We start from the raw sequence: 17,714 nt of genomic DNA, 5'->3' as shown, positions 1-17,714 counted from the left end.
TTGTAAAGTGGAAATCTGATCTTGAGAACCTCTATTTGGCCTGAATCCAGCTTGTTCTTCACCAAGCTTCTCTTCCACAATCCTTCTCAACCGTTTCTTGAGTATACTTGCATAAATCTTATCAGGAACGATCAGTAGGGAAACACCTTTGTAATTCTCACATTCAGTTTTATTTCCATTTTTATATATGAATACTGTGAGAACTCTACTCCAATCATCTGGAATTTGTCCCTCTGTCCAGGCTTTCTTAACTATGCAGTGCAGCCACTGTAAGACTCTTATACCACCATGCTTCAGCATTTCTGGTCGAATATCATCTACAACCCACTGCCTTTCCACATTTCAGGCTTTTGATGGCTATTTTTCTACTTCAAGTATGGATATTGCAGTGAGCATAATGTAAGCCTTTAGCCTTTTCCTCCAGCTGATAGGATTATTATTGAGTATTTCTAAAAGACACAGATGATTTCAGAAATAGCAACCAGAGGCAGTAGAAGTAGTTAGGAATTTTTTAAGAAAAAAAAAACCCGAACTTTCTTTTTTTGTGTGTGTCATAAATATAAAACAGCTTTATATGGTGAAAATTTATTTATCACTAGGTTAGACTATAAAGGATTAAACTAAATCTATTATAGCTTTATATGGTGTTTTTAAAAATATTTTAAAAATTAGCACTGCTGAATTTTTTTTTTTTTTTTTTTTTTTTTGTGGCTTGCATATAAGCAATTTTTCAAGGTGAAAATATAGTATTTCTAAAATTTAGAATAACTTCAGCAGACAGCTGATTTTAGATTACAAAGAAATAGCCCTGAATTAGAAGTACTGGCTTTATTGGATACAACATTATTTCCTCATTTATTTTGTTAAAATGGTAAAAAGAAGTAATGGATTTTGAATACTGTTTGTGAAACCTTTCAAACGAGGAGAAATTTAGACAGGGTAGGTTATGTAATTCTGTTCCAAGAGGAATGGGTGTGGAGCCACCAATGGATACAACAGGATGCAGTTGAAAATCTTCAAAATTAGCATAAATTTTGAATCAGTCCCTATAAGATATCTTCTTATATTTTTACCATATCTACACAAAAAGGTGGTTAAGCATCATATATTATAGTGATGTGTATCCTACAAAAAAAAAAAAAAAAAATGCAATTTTAAGCAAAAGACGAAGGCAAAGAATCCCTGCTGAAATATCACTTGATATAAAATTTTAATATTAAAAAAGTCTCACAATTGGAAACAGAGTAATGCAATTTAACATCGCTTGTTAATTTAAAAAAAAATAATAATTTTTAAAACTGAAGTGTGACAATTAAGTCTGGTATTTTGTAAGGAAAGAAAGCAAAACATCATATTTATTTTCTTAAATAATTTAAATATTTAACATAATTTAAATATATATATATATCCCCCTTTTTTGAGTAATGATAGCCAATGTATTTAAATAAGGGACACTCCTAAACAAACACAGGCTATAATAGCCGTAATTATAATAAATATATAGTTTTTTAGAGCTTTAAGTTGAACGGAGTTAGCATATCTCAGATTGAAATTGATGTTTTTTTTTCCTTCCACAAATTCAAATTCTCTTTTAAAAAAAAAAAAAAAAAACAGACACAGGCCAGTAAAACAGTCCACTCTCATTTTAACAGATTTGTGAAATGTAAAGGAACAGTTTATTTTTTTTAGAATTGGCTTTAGTTGTCTTTTATCTTAGCATTAGTGCTATTGAGCTGTGGTTGAGACTTATGTATTTTTATTGTGAGTGAATTCACAGTGATGGTACATGCTATAGTGTGATTGGACTGTGTATGTAAAATTAAGACATAACATGTTATCCTAGACATTAGTTGCCTTATTGTTAATGTTGAATAATTAAAATGCATCATTAACGGTCTTCATAATTTTGACAGGGAGAATTTTGAAAGGCCTCATATAGCCTATATTATCATGTTATTCTTGTTTTTTTATCATTCTAATCAGAAATTTTATATTAGACCATAAATTGAAATAAAACATGTTAAATTGATTCAAGGAGAGGTAAAGCAGTTGGGTGAAAGTTATTTGCAGGACATCTGATTAAACTACTATGAGAAATTGCTTGTAATAAAACTCATATGATTCAAATATTTTGAGTTGCACCTCTTATTCTAAAATAATCTGTAAGTAATAATCCAGTTAATCCATATTATCAAACCATTGATTTAAACATTCATAGTTGTTGTTAAATACTGTATTTGAATGATGTTTATTCCATTAAGAGGAATTCTCTGTTTATAATATACGAGGGTGGTCTGAAAAGTCTCAACCTAACAATGAAAAAACTAATTTATGATTTCAAAATTATTTTTATTTTTCAACATAATCTCCCTTAAGACTAATACTTTTATTCCAGCAATGCTCCAGCCTTTATCCTATTCCTGTAGTGGTTCTCAGTAAGGTCTGCAAAATACCCCTCTACAGCTGCAATCACCTCTTGATTCATAGAAAAATGCCGACCAGCAAGGAAGAGTTCTAGTTTTGGGAAGAGACAGAAGTCAGAGGGAGCCAAATCTGGGGAATAGGATGGATGTTCCAACAATTCATACTGCAGATCCCTTAATTTTCCCATTGCCAAAACATCTTTGTGGGCAGGTGCATTGTCCTGATGAAAGATGTTTTTTTTCTTCAGCAAACTGAATTTTTTCTGCTAGTCTCGCTAAAAGATCGGAATAATATTCCCCAGTTGTTTTACCCTTTTCAAGATAATTAATAAACAAAATGCCTTTAGCATCCCAAAACACCAATGCCATGACCTTTCCTGCTGATGGAACCTGCCTTTGTGTTCTTTGGTGCTGAACAACCAGCTTCTGTCTACTGTTTGGATTCTGGTGTGTAATGATGAATCCAAGTCTTATCCATAGTAATAAATCGACGCATAGAATCAGTTTTATTTTTGTTAAAATGCTCCAAGTATTGTTCAGAGATTTTCATGCAAGTGCGTTTTTGATCTGCTGTGAGCAATCATGGCACCCATCTTGTGCATAGCGTTTTCATTTGCAATTCTTCATGCAAAATATCTCCTACACGTTCTTTTGAAATGCCTATAGTCTCGGCAATTTCACGCACTTTGACTCACTGGTCATCCAATACCATATTGTGCACTTGGTCAATGATTTCTGGTATTGTTACAGTTTTTGGATGTCCTTCCCGTGGATCATCTTCAAGGCTGGTACGGCCACGTTTAAACTCACCATCCTGCTTCTTAATTGTCGAAAACGAAGGAGAAGAGTGCCCATAAACCTTTATGAACTTTGAATGAATTTCTTTTGGCATTAAACCTTCTCTTACAAAGAATTTTATAACCGCATGATACTCAATTTTATTCATTTCAAGGGATACAGATGACACTTTTGCTTCAGACAGCTGTATAAAACAAACTATTTGATAGAATGGATGCTTATGACAGATGTACCAACTTAGAAAAAAAAAATCTTGCCAATAGTGCTGCTATCTATGGTCGAGGCCGTGAACTTTTCAGACCACCCTCATATGTATGTATGTATATATATATTTTTATTTTTTTCCCTAGAATGAATTCAAGGTCTCTGAAAGATACATCACAATGAAAGAGGTTATAAAACTCCTCAAGGAAAATAAGGTGTGTATTCTTACTATTTGTATGTAATAATCTATCTCTCCCTCTCCCTATTCATTTGCTAATGGTGCTATGCCAGTAGCATAATGCCTGCTAGCATTTAGTAGCCAAGTTGGGCCTTCACTTTGTTATCATGATGTTGATTGCAGATAAAGTACTTAAAATGCTTTTAAAAACCTGTACCCACACATGCTTTTTTAGTGCATTATCCACTTAAAAGATAGATATTATTAGTTGATGCACATTTTTTGAGTACTGTGGTATATGTGTTTATAAATCTCTGTATCTTTGGATATTTATTAGAGTTGTCTTGAGAAATATTAGAAGGTAACCTGAAATGATATCAAACCAATAATTGATGCATCAGAATACTGCTTTTCATTTACTGCATTTCATCAAATTACACCAAGTTTTATGACCTAAACTGACAGAGAAAAAAAACAGCCTGTAGTGCTTTCATAGCTGGTTGTCTTTTTTATCTTCTTCTTTTTCCTCCAAGACTTAACTAATTGGTCAGTATTAACATATATATCCATGCCAACAGATAAGACTAGACTAACATAATAGAGATTAAAGATGCCAAGCTTTATCAACTAAATAAATATAAATCACAAGGCACCAGATATCAGCAGGAACTGTCTAGTCAAATTGATCATTTAAAGTGAGAAGTTGCTGGGATGTAATATTTGTAAATAGCTTTAATTATAAATGTATGATTTATAATCCATTAATATTTATAATTTAATGGATGGTTATTTTTAATTAATCATCTAATTTATTCACAAATGAAGTAATAAAATAAACTGTTCTTTGTGAATTTTTTTACCTTTGATTTGATTGCTTACTCAAATGTCAATAGTGAACTAGTAGAGACTAAGAAAAAAGTGATAGCAAGATCAAAAAGTATCCACATTAGTGCACATAATGATTAAACTGAAATGCTTTCTATCAACTTTTCATTAAATATTTGGAAGGGCAAATTTTAAAGCTTGATTTTATGGTAGGTTCATTTTAGCTTAAATATATTATTTAGATTAAGTATGCATACTGTTAAATATAGTTTTTTAAAACCTTTTTTTTTCCTCATTAGTTACTAGAGATGTTTGGTGCTGGAACTGCCTGTGTAGTGTGTCCTGTTAGTCATATACATTATTTGGGTCAAGAACTGCACATTCCAACCATGGAACATGTAGACCCTCTTAATATGCGCTTCTTAAAAGCATTAAATGATATTCAGGTAAGTTTTTATTTGCTTAATTCCTGTTAAGTTTAATTTATAGATTATCCTCAATGAAAACTGTAACCTTTTTTCATGAAATAATGAAAGTTTGAGTATCACTGCTAGTTAACATGCAGTAATGGTGCCAGAAAAACATTAACCTTAATAGACCATTCTCGGATTTACCGAGAAGAGCAGGATAAAGAATAAGAAAAATTGTTGAAAAAAAAAAAAATATATATATATATATAAAATAAATAGTGCAAATAATGTGTTACTGTTATGATTTGACTGGCAAAATCACCACTGTGAATATGCTCAATAATGTTACTAATTAAGCAATTAGTAACATTTATAAGGAGATGGTGAACAAAGGGTTATTTAATTATTCATTAGAATGATGAGAATATGAAAACCTAAGTGAAGAAAATAACTTATGAAAATCTTCATTGATTCAGGAAGTCAGTAAAGTTTTAACAGGAGACTATATGGAACTGGAATCATCTCGGCATCTATTCTTAAATTAAATTATGATCACTTCCATCTTTAGTACCATTTTCAAAATGATTAAGCACCTGTTATTCATTTTGTTTGTCCACCTTGTCTGTATACTAGTTGTTACTGAATTTTTGGCAGATGGATTTTATCAAAATTTGGTACAAAAATTTGTTGAGGTATCGTAAATAATTTGCAGTGGGTAGTGCAACATGTCATATATATATATATATATATGGGAATAAATATATATATATATATATATATATATATATTGCAATAACTCCATTCTAGCTGGGAGAAATTAACTAATTTAGGATTTATATATGCACTAGAAGATACCTGTGTAGTTCAGTTTTGGCTTCATTGAGATCATTTTTAGTCAAAAACTTTGGCAAAAAAGTTATACAATAGTAATAACTGCACACTAGTTGCATGGAATTTAGCAGTTTGGTATTTAGAATTTCTGTTAAAATTTGAGTAATTTCAATTTCATTTTAATTAAGTCATTTGTAGTGGTAATATTAGGCAACTCAAAATTGTCTACAGTGCATTAACAAAACAAAACAAAAAAAGCATAAATCATAGTAAAGAAGTGTTTGAAAATTTCATGGCCTGACAATCAGATGCTGTTTGAATTTTGCCAAAATGTGTACGGTATTGTAAGCTTTTATCTTTAGTATAAGCAGAATGTGATATCCTCATAGTGAATGACCATTCACAACAGTAACTGAAAAACCAATGCAAAATTCTGCACTGGTGTGGATGGACTGCTGAATATTGATAATTTGATTCTCACAAAAGATAACTGAGACAGCTGAAGAAATCCTTGGATACAAAAGGAAAATAAATAAACCATGGATAACCAAAAATATTTTGGAGCTCTGCGATGAAAGAAGATATTTGAAATCTCATATTAATAGCGGTGATAATAGAGAACAGTATAAAAATATTACTAAGATTATTAAAAAAGAAATCAAACATGCTAGAAACTTATGGATATTAGATGAATGTAAAAATATAGAAGAGAACTTAAATAAAAATAATTCTAAAAGTGCTTTTCAAATTATCAATAAGTTAACCAAACCGTTTACTGCAATTAATTGGAGCATAGGAGACGAAACTCCTATCACAGATAACCAGCAAATAGTTGATAGATGGAAATGCTATGCAACCAAGCTTTTTCAAAAGGGCCCTCAACTGACTGATGATATTTTGGATGGAATTTTGCCAGGAGGTTCGGAGGAAGGAGGTCACCTCCTTCGTGTATCAGTTCCATTGTAACACCATCAATTCCTGGCAATTTTCCTATTTTTGAGGAGCTAATTGTTGCAATGACTTCTTCTTTTAATATCGGGTAATCTCCTTCCTCCGAACCTCCTGGCATCATCATAGACACCTTGCTAAATTTATCCCAGGACATATGGAACACAGAGACTTGGTCTTCTGATTGGCGGACTTCTGTCCTTGTACCCATTCTTAAAAAGGGAAACAGCAATAAATGTAGCAACTATAGAACAATCAGCCTTATTAGTCATCCAAGCAAAATCCTGTTAAAAATATTATTGTGAAGAATTGAAAAGAAAATAGAAAGCAGACTATCAGATGAAAAAGCAGGTTTCCAGAAGTACAATCGACCAAAATATTCTGGAGGTTATTGAAAGAGTACTGTAAAAAGAATCGGAGATGATAAAGGTGGCATGAAAACTGAAGATAAAGATATTCTAGATGTCCGGAGTAATTACTTCGAAAGACTGCGAATTGAAACAAGTAGTGTTAGCATGATGGTAAAATACTCCCAACAGGAATACAGTCTGGAATATATATCCATATTTGAAGTAGAAAAAGTCATCAAAAACCAGAAATGTGGAAAAGCAGCTAAAGTAAATGAAATTCAGCCAGAAATTCTCAAATATGGAAGTAAAAAAGTTTACAGCAGCTGCATAATTCAGAAGGCCTAGTCAAATTCCAGATATTGGAGCAGATCTCTCATAGTACCCATATATAAAAAGGGAAATAAAATCGAATATGAGAATTACAGAGATATTTCTCTACTAAGCATTCCTGGTAAGATTTATGCAAGTATACTTGAGAAATGGCTAAAAAAATTGTGGAAGGGAAGCTTGGTGAAGATCAAGCTGGATTCAGGCCAAATAGAGATTATGAGGATCAGATTTTCACTTTAACATAAATAGTTAAGAAATCTTGAGAACATAACAAGGATTTGCATTTAAGTTTTCTTAATCTGGAAAAGGTATTAAGAGGAAAGCTCTTCGAAATGGTACAGTTATATGGTGTAAATGGGACATTATATCAAGCAATACATAGTCTCTATTCAAGCTGTAAGTCAGCAGTCAGACTTGAAGGGGTTACCTGAATTTACCTCAAACCATCTTCCTGTGTGTGACAAGGTGCACGTTATCGTCACTGTTTTTCATTATCCATATGGATCACATTATGAAGGAAAATGGTATTAAATCTGATATCAAAATTGATGTTAATCATATCTCTTTAGTTTATGCAGATGATGTAATACTTCTGAATAAATCTAGTGCAAGTCTGAAATATTCCCTCACTAAATTAAATAACTGCTGTAATAAATTTTCTATAAAAATCAGCAACAACAACAACAACAACAAAAAAAAGACAAACAATGAAAATAGGCAGAAACATTGAAAACATCAACTATATCCTGAGTGGTGAACCTATAGAACAAACAAAACATTTGAGCTTTTTAGGCACAATTTTTAGTGAAGATAGTAAATTAAATATGGAAATAGACAACAGAATTTGTAAAGCTAGTATGGTAGGAAGTTAGTTGAATAAATTTATATAGAATAAGAAAGAAATTAGTCAAAACTATAAATTAGTTGTATGCAAAACAGTGTTAAATGAGTTTTAACTTATGAATCTGAGAACTGAGTTAGAAATAAAACACTAGAACAGAGACTAGAGACCTCTGATATAAAAGTTCTAAGAAAGATTAGCGGAGTCAGCAGATGGCATCAATGGCAGTATCACATTAAAAGTGAGGATATTAGGAAAGAACTTCCCATCGCTAGCATTCAGGAATGCATTACAGCTAATCTCAAGTGGTATGGTCACTTAACAGAATGGGAGAGGAAAGATTAGCAGAACAAGTGCACTTTACCAGATTGGCAGGGAAAAGATCCAGAGAATGACCAAGATATAAATGGATTGATACAGTAAAAAACACTTTAAAAAACAGAAATATAAGATCCATTAATATTGGAATCTTGACAGATAACAGATTAATTTGGAGGAAAATTGTTGATTGGAAGTTAGTAATGGTGTGACTTTTTCATGTAGTACTATCATAATTATCCTGAGGATACAGATTAGGAATTTGATGATGTATCCATTGTCAGAAATTTCAGTAAAACAGGAAGGAAGGATAAATTTTATTGTCATTGTCCAGTCATGATAAAATTACAAATTAATGCCACTGGACTTCAAGGGATATTCAGTTTGAATGACATGAAGCTAGGGAGGATTACTGGATATAATGCTGAAATAGAACTGTTCAGGATTATCTGAATAAGCTAAAATGTTGGACATATGATGCAAAGTTGTCAACACTAAGAGTCAGGTTTTGAGGCTGTTATTTAAAATATCACAAATTTATATTTCAGAACCTTGGCCTTTCACTTAGCTTAATGCAACAGTTTATTTGTTTTGCTTAATTTTCAGTTGGTTTGAAAATTTTGACAGAGTATTTCATGCATATTAGAAATCAATTACTTCATTTTAATGTTGTAAGGAAAGCAATGCTGTTCTGTGGTGAAGCAGGTGTTGCTAAAACCAGACTATTTCTTTGCCATTTAATTATTCCATCTGTCGTCGTCTTTACCTTTGGGGCCTAATATCAGTTGTTTAGGGATTATCTAATAGCTGAATTATTCTAATTTTTACAAATAGATTTCGTGCTATATTTTTTCCTATATAAAAAGCCGTTTATATTTGTCATGAAGTGTTTTAATATATATGAATAGTTACTGCTCCTGATCATTTATAAAATCAGCTTAGAAATAGTACCTAATAGCACTCACTGCCCTAGCAACAGGCTGAACCCGAGATCACTCATACTCTTATGAAAGAAAGAAAGAAAAGAACACGTTCCACAAGGAAAACTAAAGAGCCCCAAGCAGTAGCCCAGTATACAGAAATTTCTTGTTTCATTTTCATCCTTTGATTGATTATTCTAAATGGAAATGATAATATTTTTTGTTAACTGATATGAGCGGGTACCCAAAAATAAAAAAAAAATTTTTTTTAAAAAAGTTTATTAAAGTTTATAATACCATATTCTAGTCTCCTTCAAAATACTCTCCATGTGAGTTAATGCTCTTGTTCCAACGTTTTTTCCACTGCTGTAAACAGTTCTAGAACTGTTCAACTGAAATGCTAATTATGGCCTCTAGTGACTTTTCTTTCACTTCGTTCAAATCAATGAATCACTGCCCTTTCATCATTTTCTTTATCTGTGAGAATAAAAAAAGTCACACGGAGATCAGACAAGTAGGAAATAACTGCCATGTTGTTTTTTGTCAAGAACTGTTGGATAGACAAGGCCATGTGGGCTGGGACATTCTCATGTGCAGCAACCACTCTCCACTACTCCACATTTCTGACTGTTTTTGTCACACACCATCATGTGATCTTCTCAAAACGTTGTGATAAAAATGTTGGTTCACTTTCTCTTTCCAGGAGGAACAAATTCTTTGTGTACAATTCCATTCACATCAAAAAAACAAATCAACATTGTCTTGAAATTTGATTGAACTTGACGTGCCTTCTTGGGTATCAGTGAATTAGCATGTTTCCATTGGCTTGTTTTGTTTCTGGATCATAGCCATAGCACCAAGACTCATCCGAGTCACAACTTTTGAAGAAAGTTCTGGTCATTAAGAACTTGCTTCTTCAAATTGCAGCAAACATTCACATGATTTACTTATTTTATTTTATTTTTTTATCCTTTGTGAGCAAACAAGGCACTAACAGAAAAGCAGTCAGAACAATGAACCAGTTCACACAGGATGCCACTTAACAGACTGGTGCAGAAAATGGCATCATCTGTGACCAGAAAATGCACACGTGCCAAGTTCAGATTCTGTTTATTTTTGGGTATCCCCTCTTATAGTAGTTTCATGAAAATGAATTCTGCTTAATCACATCTTTTATCTTTCTCAAAGAAATATGCAAAACCATAGTCAAATAACCCACAATTATGTTATGCCTATATGCAAATGCCGTCCGCGCAGTTAGCCTAGTGACTTTGCACTTCGCAACCTAGGAAAGGAGTGTCCTAGGTTCGATTCCTGTCACCAACGTGAGGAGCTTAAGGATCTTCCTCAGCCATAGCCAAGTTAGCCGGTCTTGGCATGGACAACAGGGTTTTTTCCGCCAGTTTATCTGGGGTTTTTCATCCCGCAAGCAGGCAAACCGGCCCCGTGAACACACAGGGATACAGCCAAGAATACTTACAGGCATAGGGGTGACCATCCTATCCTAGTACTTCGGTTACGAAATCCAAGCATGCTTGGAAGGTTGTGGGCCTTAAAGGCCTGTTGAAACCATTGGGATAGATAGATATATGCAAATGCCAGGAACATCTGAAAAAAAGGGTGAGTATTGTCTTGATGAATATGTTTTAGCCTAAGATTATTGCCGTTTGTTAAACCTGGCTGTCAGAGTCAGATGTAACTGTGATCAAGTATGAAGGACAATGTTTTCTAACTGGACACAAATCATCTAATATTAGATGATTTGTGTCCATTTAAGGTAGAAACTTATGAAAGTGATATAATAGGATACAATGTCCCATATAGCAGTGAGTTTGAGGTTATCTGGTGAGAGGTCAAGGCTAACAGGATGAAATATATTATGGGGTTCTGCTAGAGACCTGGTCGGTTCAGCTGCTGGAGATGATGAAATGCATCATCAGTTTATTTACCCTGATGGGTACTAAGTGAGTAAGCATTATGGGTAACTTAAATTATCTAAACATTGTGATTGGATAGAAGAGAAATCTCATGATAAAGAACAAATACTGTGGGAGTGAAAGGATGTGCAAACTCCTTAAGCAAGAGCATAAGGAGATGATGTGGAAGGAATATCATGAAAATAAGAGTGAAAGGAGTTATTAAACATACATAATACAAATTGTAGGCCAGAAAAGTTACAAGTATTTTGCAGAAAGCTAAATTGGAGTGTGAAAGAAATTGATCATCCAGGCAAAAGGCAACCTGAAAGAATTTTATTGCTGTGTTTGCAAGTAAATGAAAAACAATGTGGAACAATAGCCAGTGAATGCAGACACCACCCTGGTGTCAGAAGCAAATGAGATTGTTCAAATAATGATTGCTCACTTTGCTAAGATTTATTGAACAGGTGTATGTAACATGTTGCACAATGCTGCCACTGAACTGGATGAAGAGATAGAGGTGCATAAGAATGAGGTTCAAGAGTTGTTGCTTTACCTTGATATCAGTTCAACAATAGGACCAGATGGGATATCAGCGTGTGTGTTTAATGAATGTTCAACTGAAATGTTTTGCTCTTAACATATTTGTGTAACTTGCATCTCAGCTCAGGAAATAATGTAGGGTAGTGCAAAAACTGATGTATCTTACTGCTGACTAGTGGTGTCATGTGCCCATTTTGGTTGGGTTGCTGTTGTGTGGGTTATGCAGCCCGCGCTACAAATTGTTACAATTTGACCGTATGCATGGATGTCTGCAGAAAATTTTCCTGGTGGGGGGAGTTGGAGACAAATAATTACATCAATAAATTTTTATAATTATTGATATCAATGGACGTCTTTTAGCATTTTTTATGTAATTATTTGTCGATGTAAACTATAAATACATTATTTTCATTTTACATAGATTTTAATGATCTTTAATTCTTGGAGAAAAAAAGCATTCGGAATTAATACAGTTTTTAGCACAATTTCATATATAAAAAATTGATTAGCATATTTTATTAAAAATCAACTCATTAATCCCAAAATCTTAAATCAAATTATTTCAGTTAAGTTATTTTGCTTAAAAGCAAAAAAATCATAAAACTAACAAGTAAAATAATATTAAATTATATACACTTACCTTTTAAAAATGTATTTTTCTGTTTAAATTTGTTTCACTATAAATTTACAATTCACACTTCACTCAGTGATTCACTAGATACAGAGGGAAAATGAACTCTGATTGCTGTTCACAACAGTTAATTTTTTTCACAAATCAGAAAAAAGATGAATCAAAAACAATAGCACGTTCTTTATTGCTGCAATAAAATGTGTTCTATGGCTACCCGGCCATGGGCCGAAACAGGCCAACCCATGATAAAATTTTAAGATAGAAAAAGCATTCCATGGTCGAGGGTGTAAGGTTACATATCTCAATCACTTTTACAATCATAATTTGTGGAATTTTTTACTAGATCCCTGGAGGGGTTCCCGTTGTCCCCACTCTGCGGATGCACATGACTTTATGATTGCATTTTTATCGATGTATGAAAGTTTTGAGTGTGTATAGCATCAACGCTCATCTTAATTGGTCCAATGCAATTAATTGTAAGATAACTTTGAATACCTCTGCAGTGGGAGGGAGGGGGAACAGTCAGTTTGTTTTAGGATTTATTAGAAAACAACAATGAAGGAGAATGCTATATTTGGTGGATATATTTGAAATACTCAAAGATGAAAATATGTGAACCATCATTTATAAGACGTGAGAATAGGAAATGAAAGGAAAGAATAAGTGTGAGTAGAAATACTTTCATTAATGCTAAACGAATTATTAATAATCAACATTTGTGATATGTGTGTCTTATAAGTTGCTGGGTAGAGCTAATAGCACGATCCTATAAAGTCTAGACATGAATAAGTGAATTTATGATGGCATAATTAAAAAAAAAACTTATGAGGAGGCAGAGAGTATGGCAGGAATAAATATGGTTTGATGGAGCAGCCAATCATTTCGTAAAATTTGTTGCCCGTGTTATATGTATTTCTCTGGTTTGTGTATATTTTGCTCCATTTTACAGGAATTTTCTTTTGTTTACTGAGACTCAGAGTACATAACATCTAATCATTATTGGAATTATCCAACACTTTCGGGAATCCTACATTCCTTATTTTTTTTTTGTTTAGTATCAGTGGTTCGTCTGTCTTATCAATCTCACATCTGCTGGTATTTTTTTGTAGAATGAGCAACATCTTATAATACACAGAATATTCAGGAAGAGATATTTTTTACTGTCTGTTGTTTCCGAAGACTAGAATCAAAATGCCTGTATACCATTAAAAAACTTTGCAACCTCAACAGATGCTATACTGCATAGCACAGGGATGGCTAACCTATGACGCATGCACCAAAAGTGGCACATTTAATCCCAATGATAATAATAAAAAAGTAAGCCTATTTATGCAAAAAGTATTAATCAAAAACCAATTTATAGAAAAAAAGTTAAAACTTAGTAATTATTTTTAGCGATTTTATTGTTTCACACACATCTTTCACACATTCATTGGTTTGATCCTGAGGTGCCAAGCATTAGCAAAATCGGTGCGTCACAGGTTTTGCAAGCGATACACGTTGGCTACGGAGTTGTACTCTGTTTGTTCTTTGTGAACATTTGCAGTTTTTTCGAAAGTTAAGCCTTGTTTTTACATTCAGTTACCCATCACAGTGCAAAAGAAAACAAGCAAGAAAAAAAAAAAATACAGAAGGTGATAGTAAGTGTGAATTCAGTGAACGATGGACAAATGAGTTCTTGTTTATAGCTAATCTGCCAGGAAAACCATTTTACATTATTCGTGAAAATACTTTCTCACATAATAAAAGACATGATCTTAATAGACAAACAACATCAAACTGAAATACGAGGAGAACTGAAGTGCTTGGGTTTGAGTTACAGATAGAGAGAGAATCTCGTTTTTATATTAAATCAATATATCACCTCTTTATTAACATATTTTTGCTGGGAGTTTTTAAGGGTACAAGAGTTGTACGACGCAAGTGAAAAAATTGGCGCATGGAACGTAAAAGGTTGGCCACCCCTGGCATAGCAAGAGAAACATTTAGGTTTTTTCCTCCAAACATCCACTTTCAAATTTTCAGTTCCAGAAAACATGTATAACAGCTGTTTGTAATACAGCCATCATACAGAAAGCGCTCAACTCATACAAGTGATAACGTTCAACTGGATTGGTTGAGACAATAATCAATCAAGACACCAGGTTCTGGGTGAGCTCAAAATGTTAGCTCACGTAGCCATGTCTTCTCAGCAGTTTAAAAATACTACAGCGCTAAAAATTTGACCTGCTGTTCCCTCTTTACATATTTTCAAAGGGCGCAAAGGTGTATGCATTTTGAAAGCACACCCAGACTATTAACACGAATGTGACGCAATGTTTACACGTCAAAGTGCCATGAAGCACTAATGCTTCATTATCCTCATGAAGAGGGCAATGAAGCATATTGTGTTTAATTTTAGGAATCATGCAAAATCTGCAAACAATTAGGGGAGTCTTTAACGGGAATAAATGCAAAAATATAATATCGGTGATACTGATATTTCATGGATGAGCACTGCACACCTGGAATATTCGCCCCTGCTACTGACCTATCAGTATCTCTGGAGTGGTGGTGGTGAAGATTTTAGAGAAGTTGGTCCATACAGAAATGGGTTGACAGACAAGCTATACTTTCCTATGTGGATTTACTAGAAAGGTCTTGTTTTTAGCACTTTGCTCATAGTTTATTATAATGTTATGGCTTAATTGGATCAAGAGAATGGAATACAATGTGATACTATTAAACTTTGCTAAGGTATTAAAGGCTGTTGGTAAACTTGAGAATATGGGATTGGAATATAAACTGTTGACTTGGATAAGCAGGTGACTGACAGGTATCAAAGTGGTATAGGGCGAGTGTGAATCTACCAGATTTAAGGTGACCATTGGTGTGCTTCAGGAATCAGTCTTTGGATCACTGTTGTTCAGTTTAAGTATTGCTGATATATTGAGGAGAAGGATCCAACATGAGATGTTCCATTGGTTGCTGATGATGCAAAGATAGGGCAAATCATATTGTAAGTGCTAATATACAGTACTTACAGAATGATTTGAATAACATGGAACAATAGGCAAATGACAATGTCTATCAGTTCAATGATGGTAAGTGTAAAGTTATGCACTTTAGCATGATGAAGTTTTCAATAGCATTGAAGGGAATATGTTGCAATAAATCGATGAAGCTAGGGATCTTGGAGTTATTATGAATAGAAAAATGAAGTTCACATTGCAAATACAACTCAGAGAATAATTGCAGTGTTGAAATGAATATTGATACATAAGGAAGTAATTTTGCCTCTTTACAAGGCCTTGATGCTTCTGCACGTGGACTATGGTGTGCAGATTTGGTTTTCTGGGTTCCAACAGTATAAAGAAGCTTTGAAAAGAAGAGTAACAAAGATGATATATCGAGATTGTGAGGATAGATTGAGAGTATGGGCTGCAGATACTGGTAGACAGTAAAAAGAGTGGCAATATGATAGAAGTCTATAAATTTTTGAGAGGACATTATAAAATATCGGTTGATAAAATTTTTCATTATATGGGAGTTGGGGAGAGGACAAGGAGACATTCATGGAAGTTAAATTTGTGTGCAGTTAAGAAAGGGGTAAGAGCTAGATATCTCTCTTACAGAGTAGTGGAACAATTTGCCTGTTGAAATGGTGAATGCATTCAGTGGGAATTGTACTGTGTTCCCTGATGAAGGCAATTTGATTTTGTCAAAATATTGGAAATATTAAAGTTATATCTTAAAAATATATTCACCAAACAGACAAGACTCGTTTCAGGACATCTGATATCATTTTATTCTATTTGTTTGTGGAAATTTTATTGCAAAGATTTGCAGCTGATGTCTGTTGAAACTCTGTAAATGTTTTTTGACACTCTGTGCCTATGTATACCTGCATTTATTTGAGTAGACTAAATTTCACATAAGATTTAAATGGATGAGTGGATTGAATGTTTTTACCCATTACATCTAATTTAATCAATATATTGTATTAATTTTCACAATCAAATTTTATTTATGAAGATGTTTAATAAATGAATATTTTATAGATTCGTTTGGGTGAGCTATGCATGCTTGGCTGTTAAATAAGTTATAATCAAATAGATGTTAATAAATTAAATATAAATTAAATGTAAATATTTAAAAACTATAATTGGTGGTTTATTTAAAACCTTTTTTTTTTTTTTTTTTTTCCAGTTTGGGAAAGTTGCTCATAAATGGACAGTAGAAATTGAATAATCCTAGTGATTTCTAAGTAAGAAAAGATCGTTGACCAATATATCACCATTCCTCTGTGTACAGTTTCTACAACTAAGTTTCATTTCACCCTGGGCACACCTTATTGTCACTATAATTATAAAAAATATTATCAAAGTACTTGCATATAAGTACTTACAGTAGCAAAATGGAAAATTTATGGGCTTTAATATATAACACACACACATATGCATATTCTGAAATAAACCGTGCATGCATTTAAGCAATAATTCCTTTAAATCTTTCTCCACGTATGAAGTAGGTTTGCTTAATCTTGTAAAAAAGATAACTTATAAATACAAGTCCTGGGTGCATGAGATTTCTACATGGTCTTTATTCAAATTTATTACAGATCATTATATTTAAGCATTTTTTATTTAAAAAAAACAAACAAACAGCAATCTGTTTATTAAAGGTTTTGAAGGAAGTTTAACATTGAGAATTTTGCTGTGGCCAACTAACCTTTAGTACAAACTTTAAATTAATTTAAGTCACTGTTTTTATATGTGATTATATAAAATAATGGATATATTTAACAATTCAAATAGCAGGAGATCTAATAATTAAGTTTTTTTCTTTTGATGCATTATGAATATAAATTTATAAACCATTATAAATACAATACTAAATTTTTGTTTGGTTTATAAATACAGTGCTAGGTGTATGAGATTTGTACATCGTTTTTATTCAAGTTTATTACAAATTATGATATACTTAAGCTTTTTTTTTTAAAAAAAAAACAGTCATCTATTTATTGAAAGTTTTGAAGGAAGGGGCATTGTTTGAGAATTTTGCAGTGGCCAAATAATCTTTAGTACAAATTTTGAAATTTGAGTCAAGAAATTCATTTAAATCACTGTTTTTTATATGATTATTTAAAATAATGGATATATTTAACAATTCAAATGACAGGAGATGTAGTAATTAACTTTTTCTGTTTTTATGCACCTTATCATATTTTAGCATCATAATAATTTCAAGATTATTTTATATTCCA

At 32.6% G+C, this 17,714-nt stretch overlaps 1 protein-coding gene across 1 annotated transcript in view; it reads left to right on the top strand.

Annotated features, from left to right (window-relative positions):
* The window catches only part of Bcat (Branched chain amino acid transaminase), a 156,569-nt gene extending 139,284 nt beyond the window's left edge, over positions 1-17,285 (top strand). The window contains exons 9-11 of the mRNA XM_090414446.1: positions 3,572-3,640; positions 4,728-4,874; positions 16,658-17,285. Of these exons, the coding sequence (XP_090270572.1) occupies positions 3,572-3,640; positions 4,728-4,874; positions 16,658-16,699 (258 nt within the window). The 3' untranslated portion in view covers positions 16,700-17,285. The remainder of the gene's footprint in view (positions 1-3,571; positions 3,641-4,727; positions 4,875-16,657) is intronic.
* The last annotated feature ends 429 nt before the right edge of the window (positions 17,286-17,714 follow it).

This window comes from Typopeltis vanoorti, chromosome 25 (assembly GCF_054136105.1).
Source record: "Typopeltis vanoorti isolate ZY-2024b chromosome 25, IOZ_Tvanoo_1.0, whole genome shotgun sequence".
In the NCBI taxonomy this organism is placed as follows: Eukaryota; Metazoa; Arthropoda; class Arachnida; order Uropygi; family Thelyphonidae; genus Typopeltis; species Typopeltis vanoorti.
The sequence above is the reverse complement of the archived record's forward strand: the minus strand, read 5'-3'. Positions and strand labels throughout refer to the sequence as shown.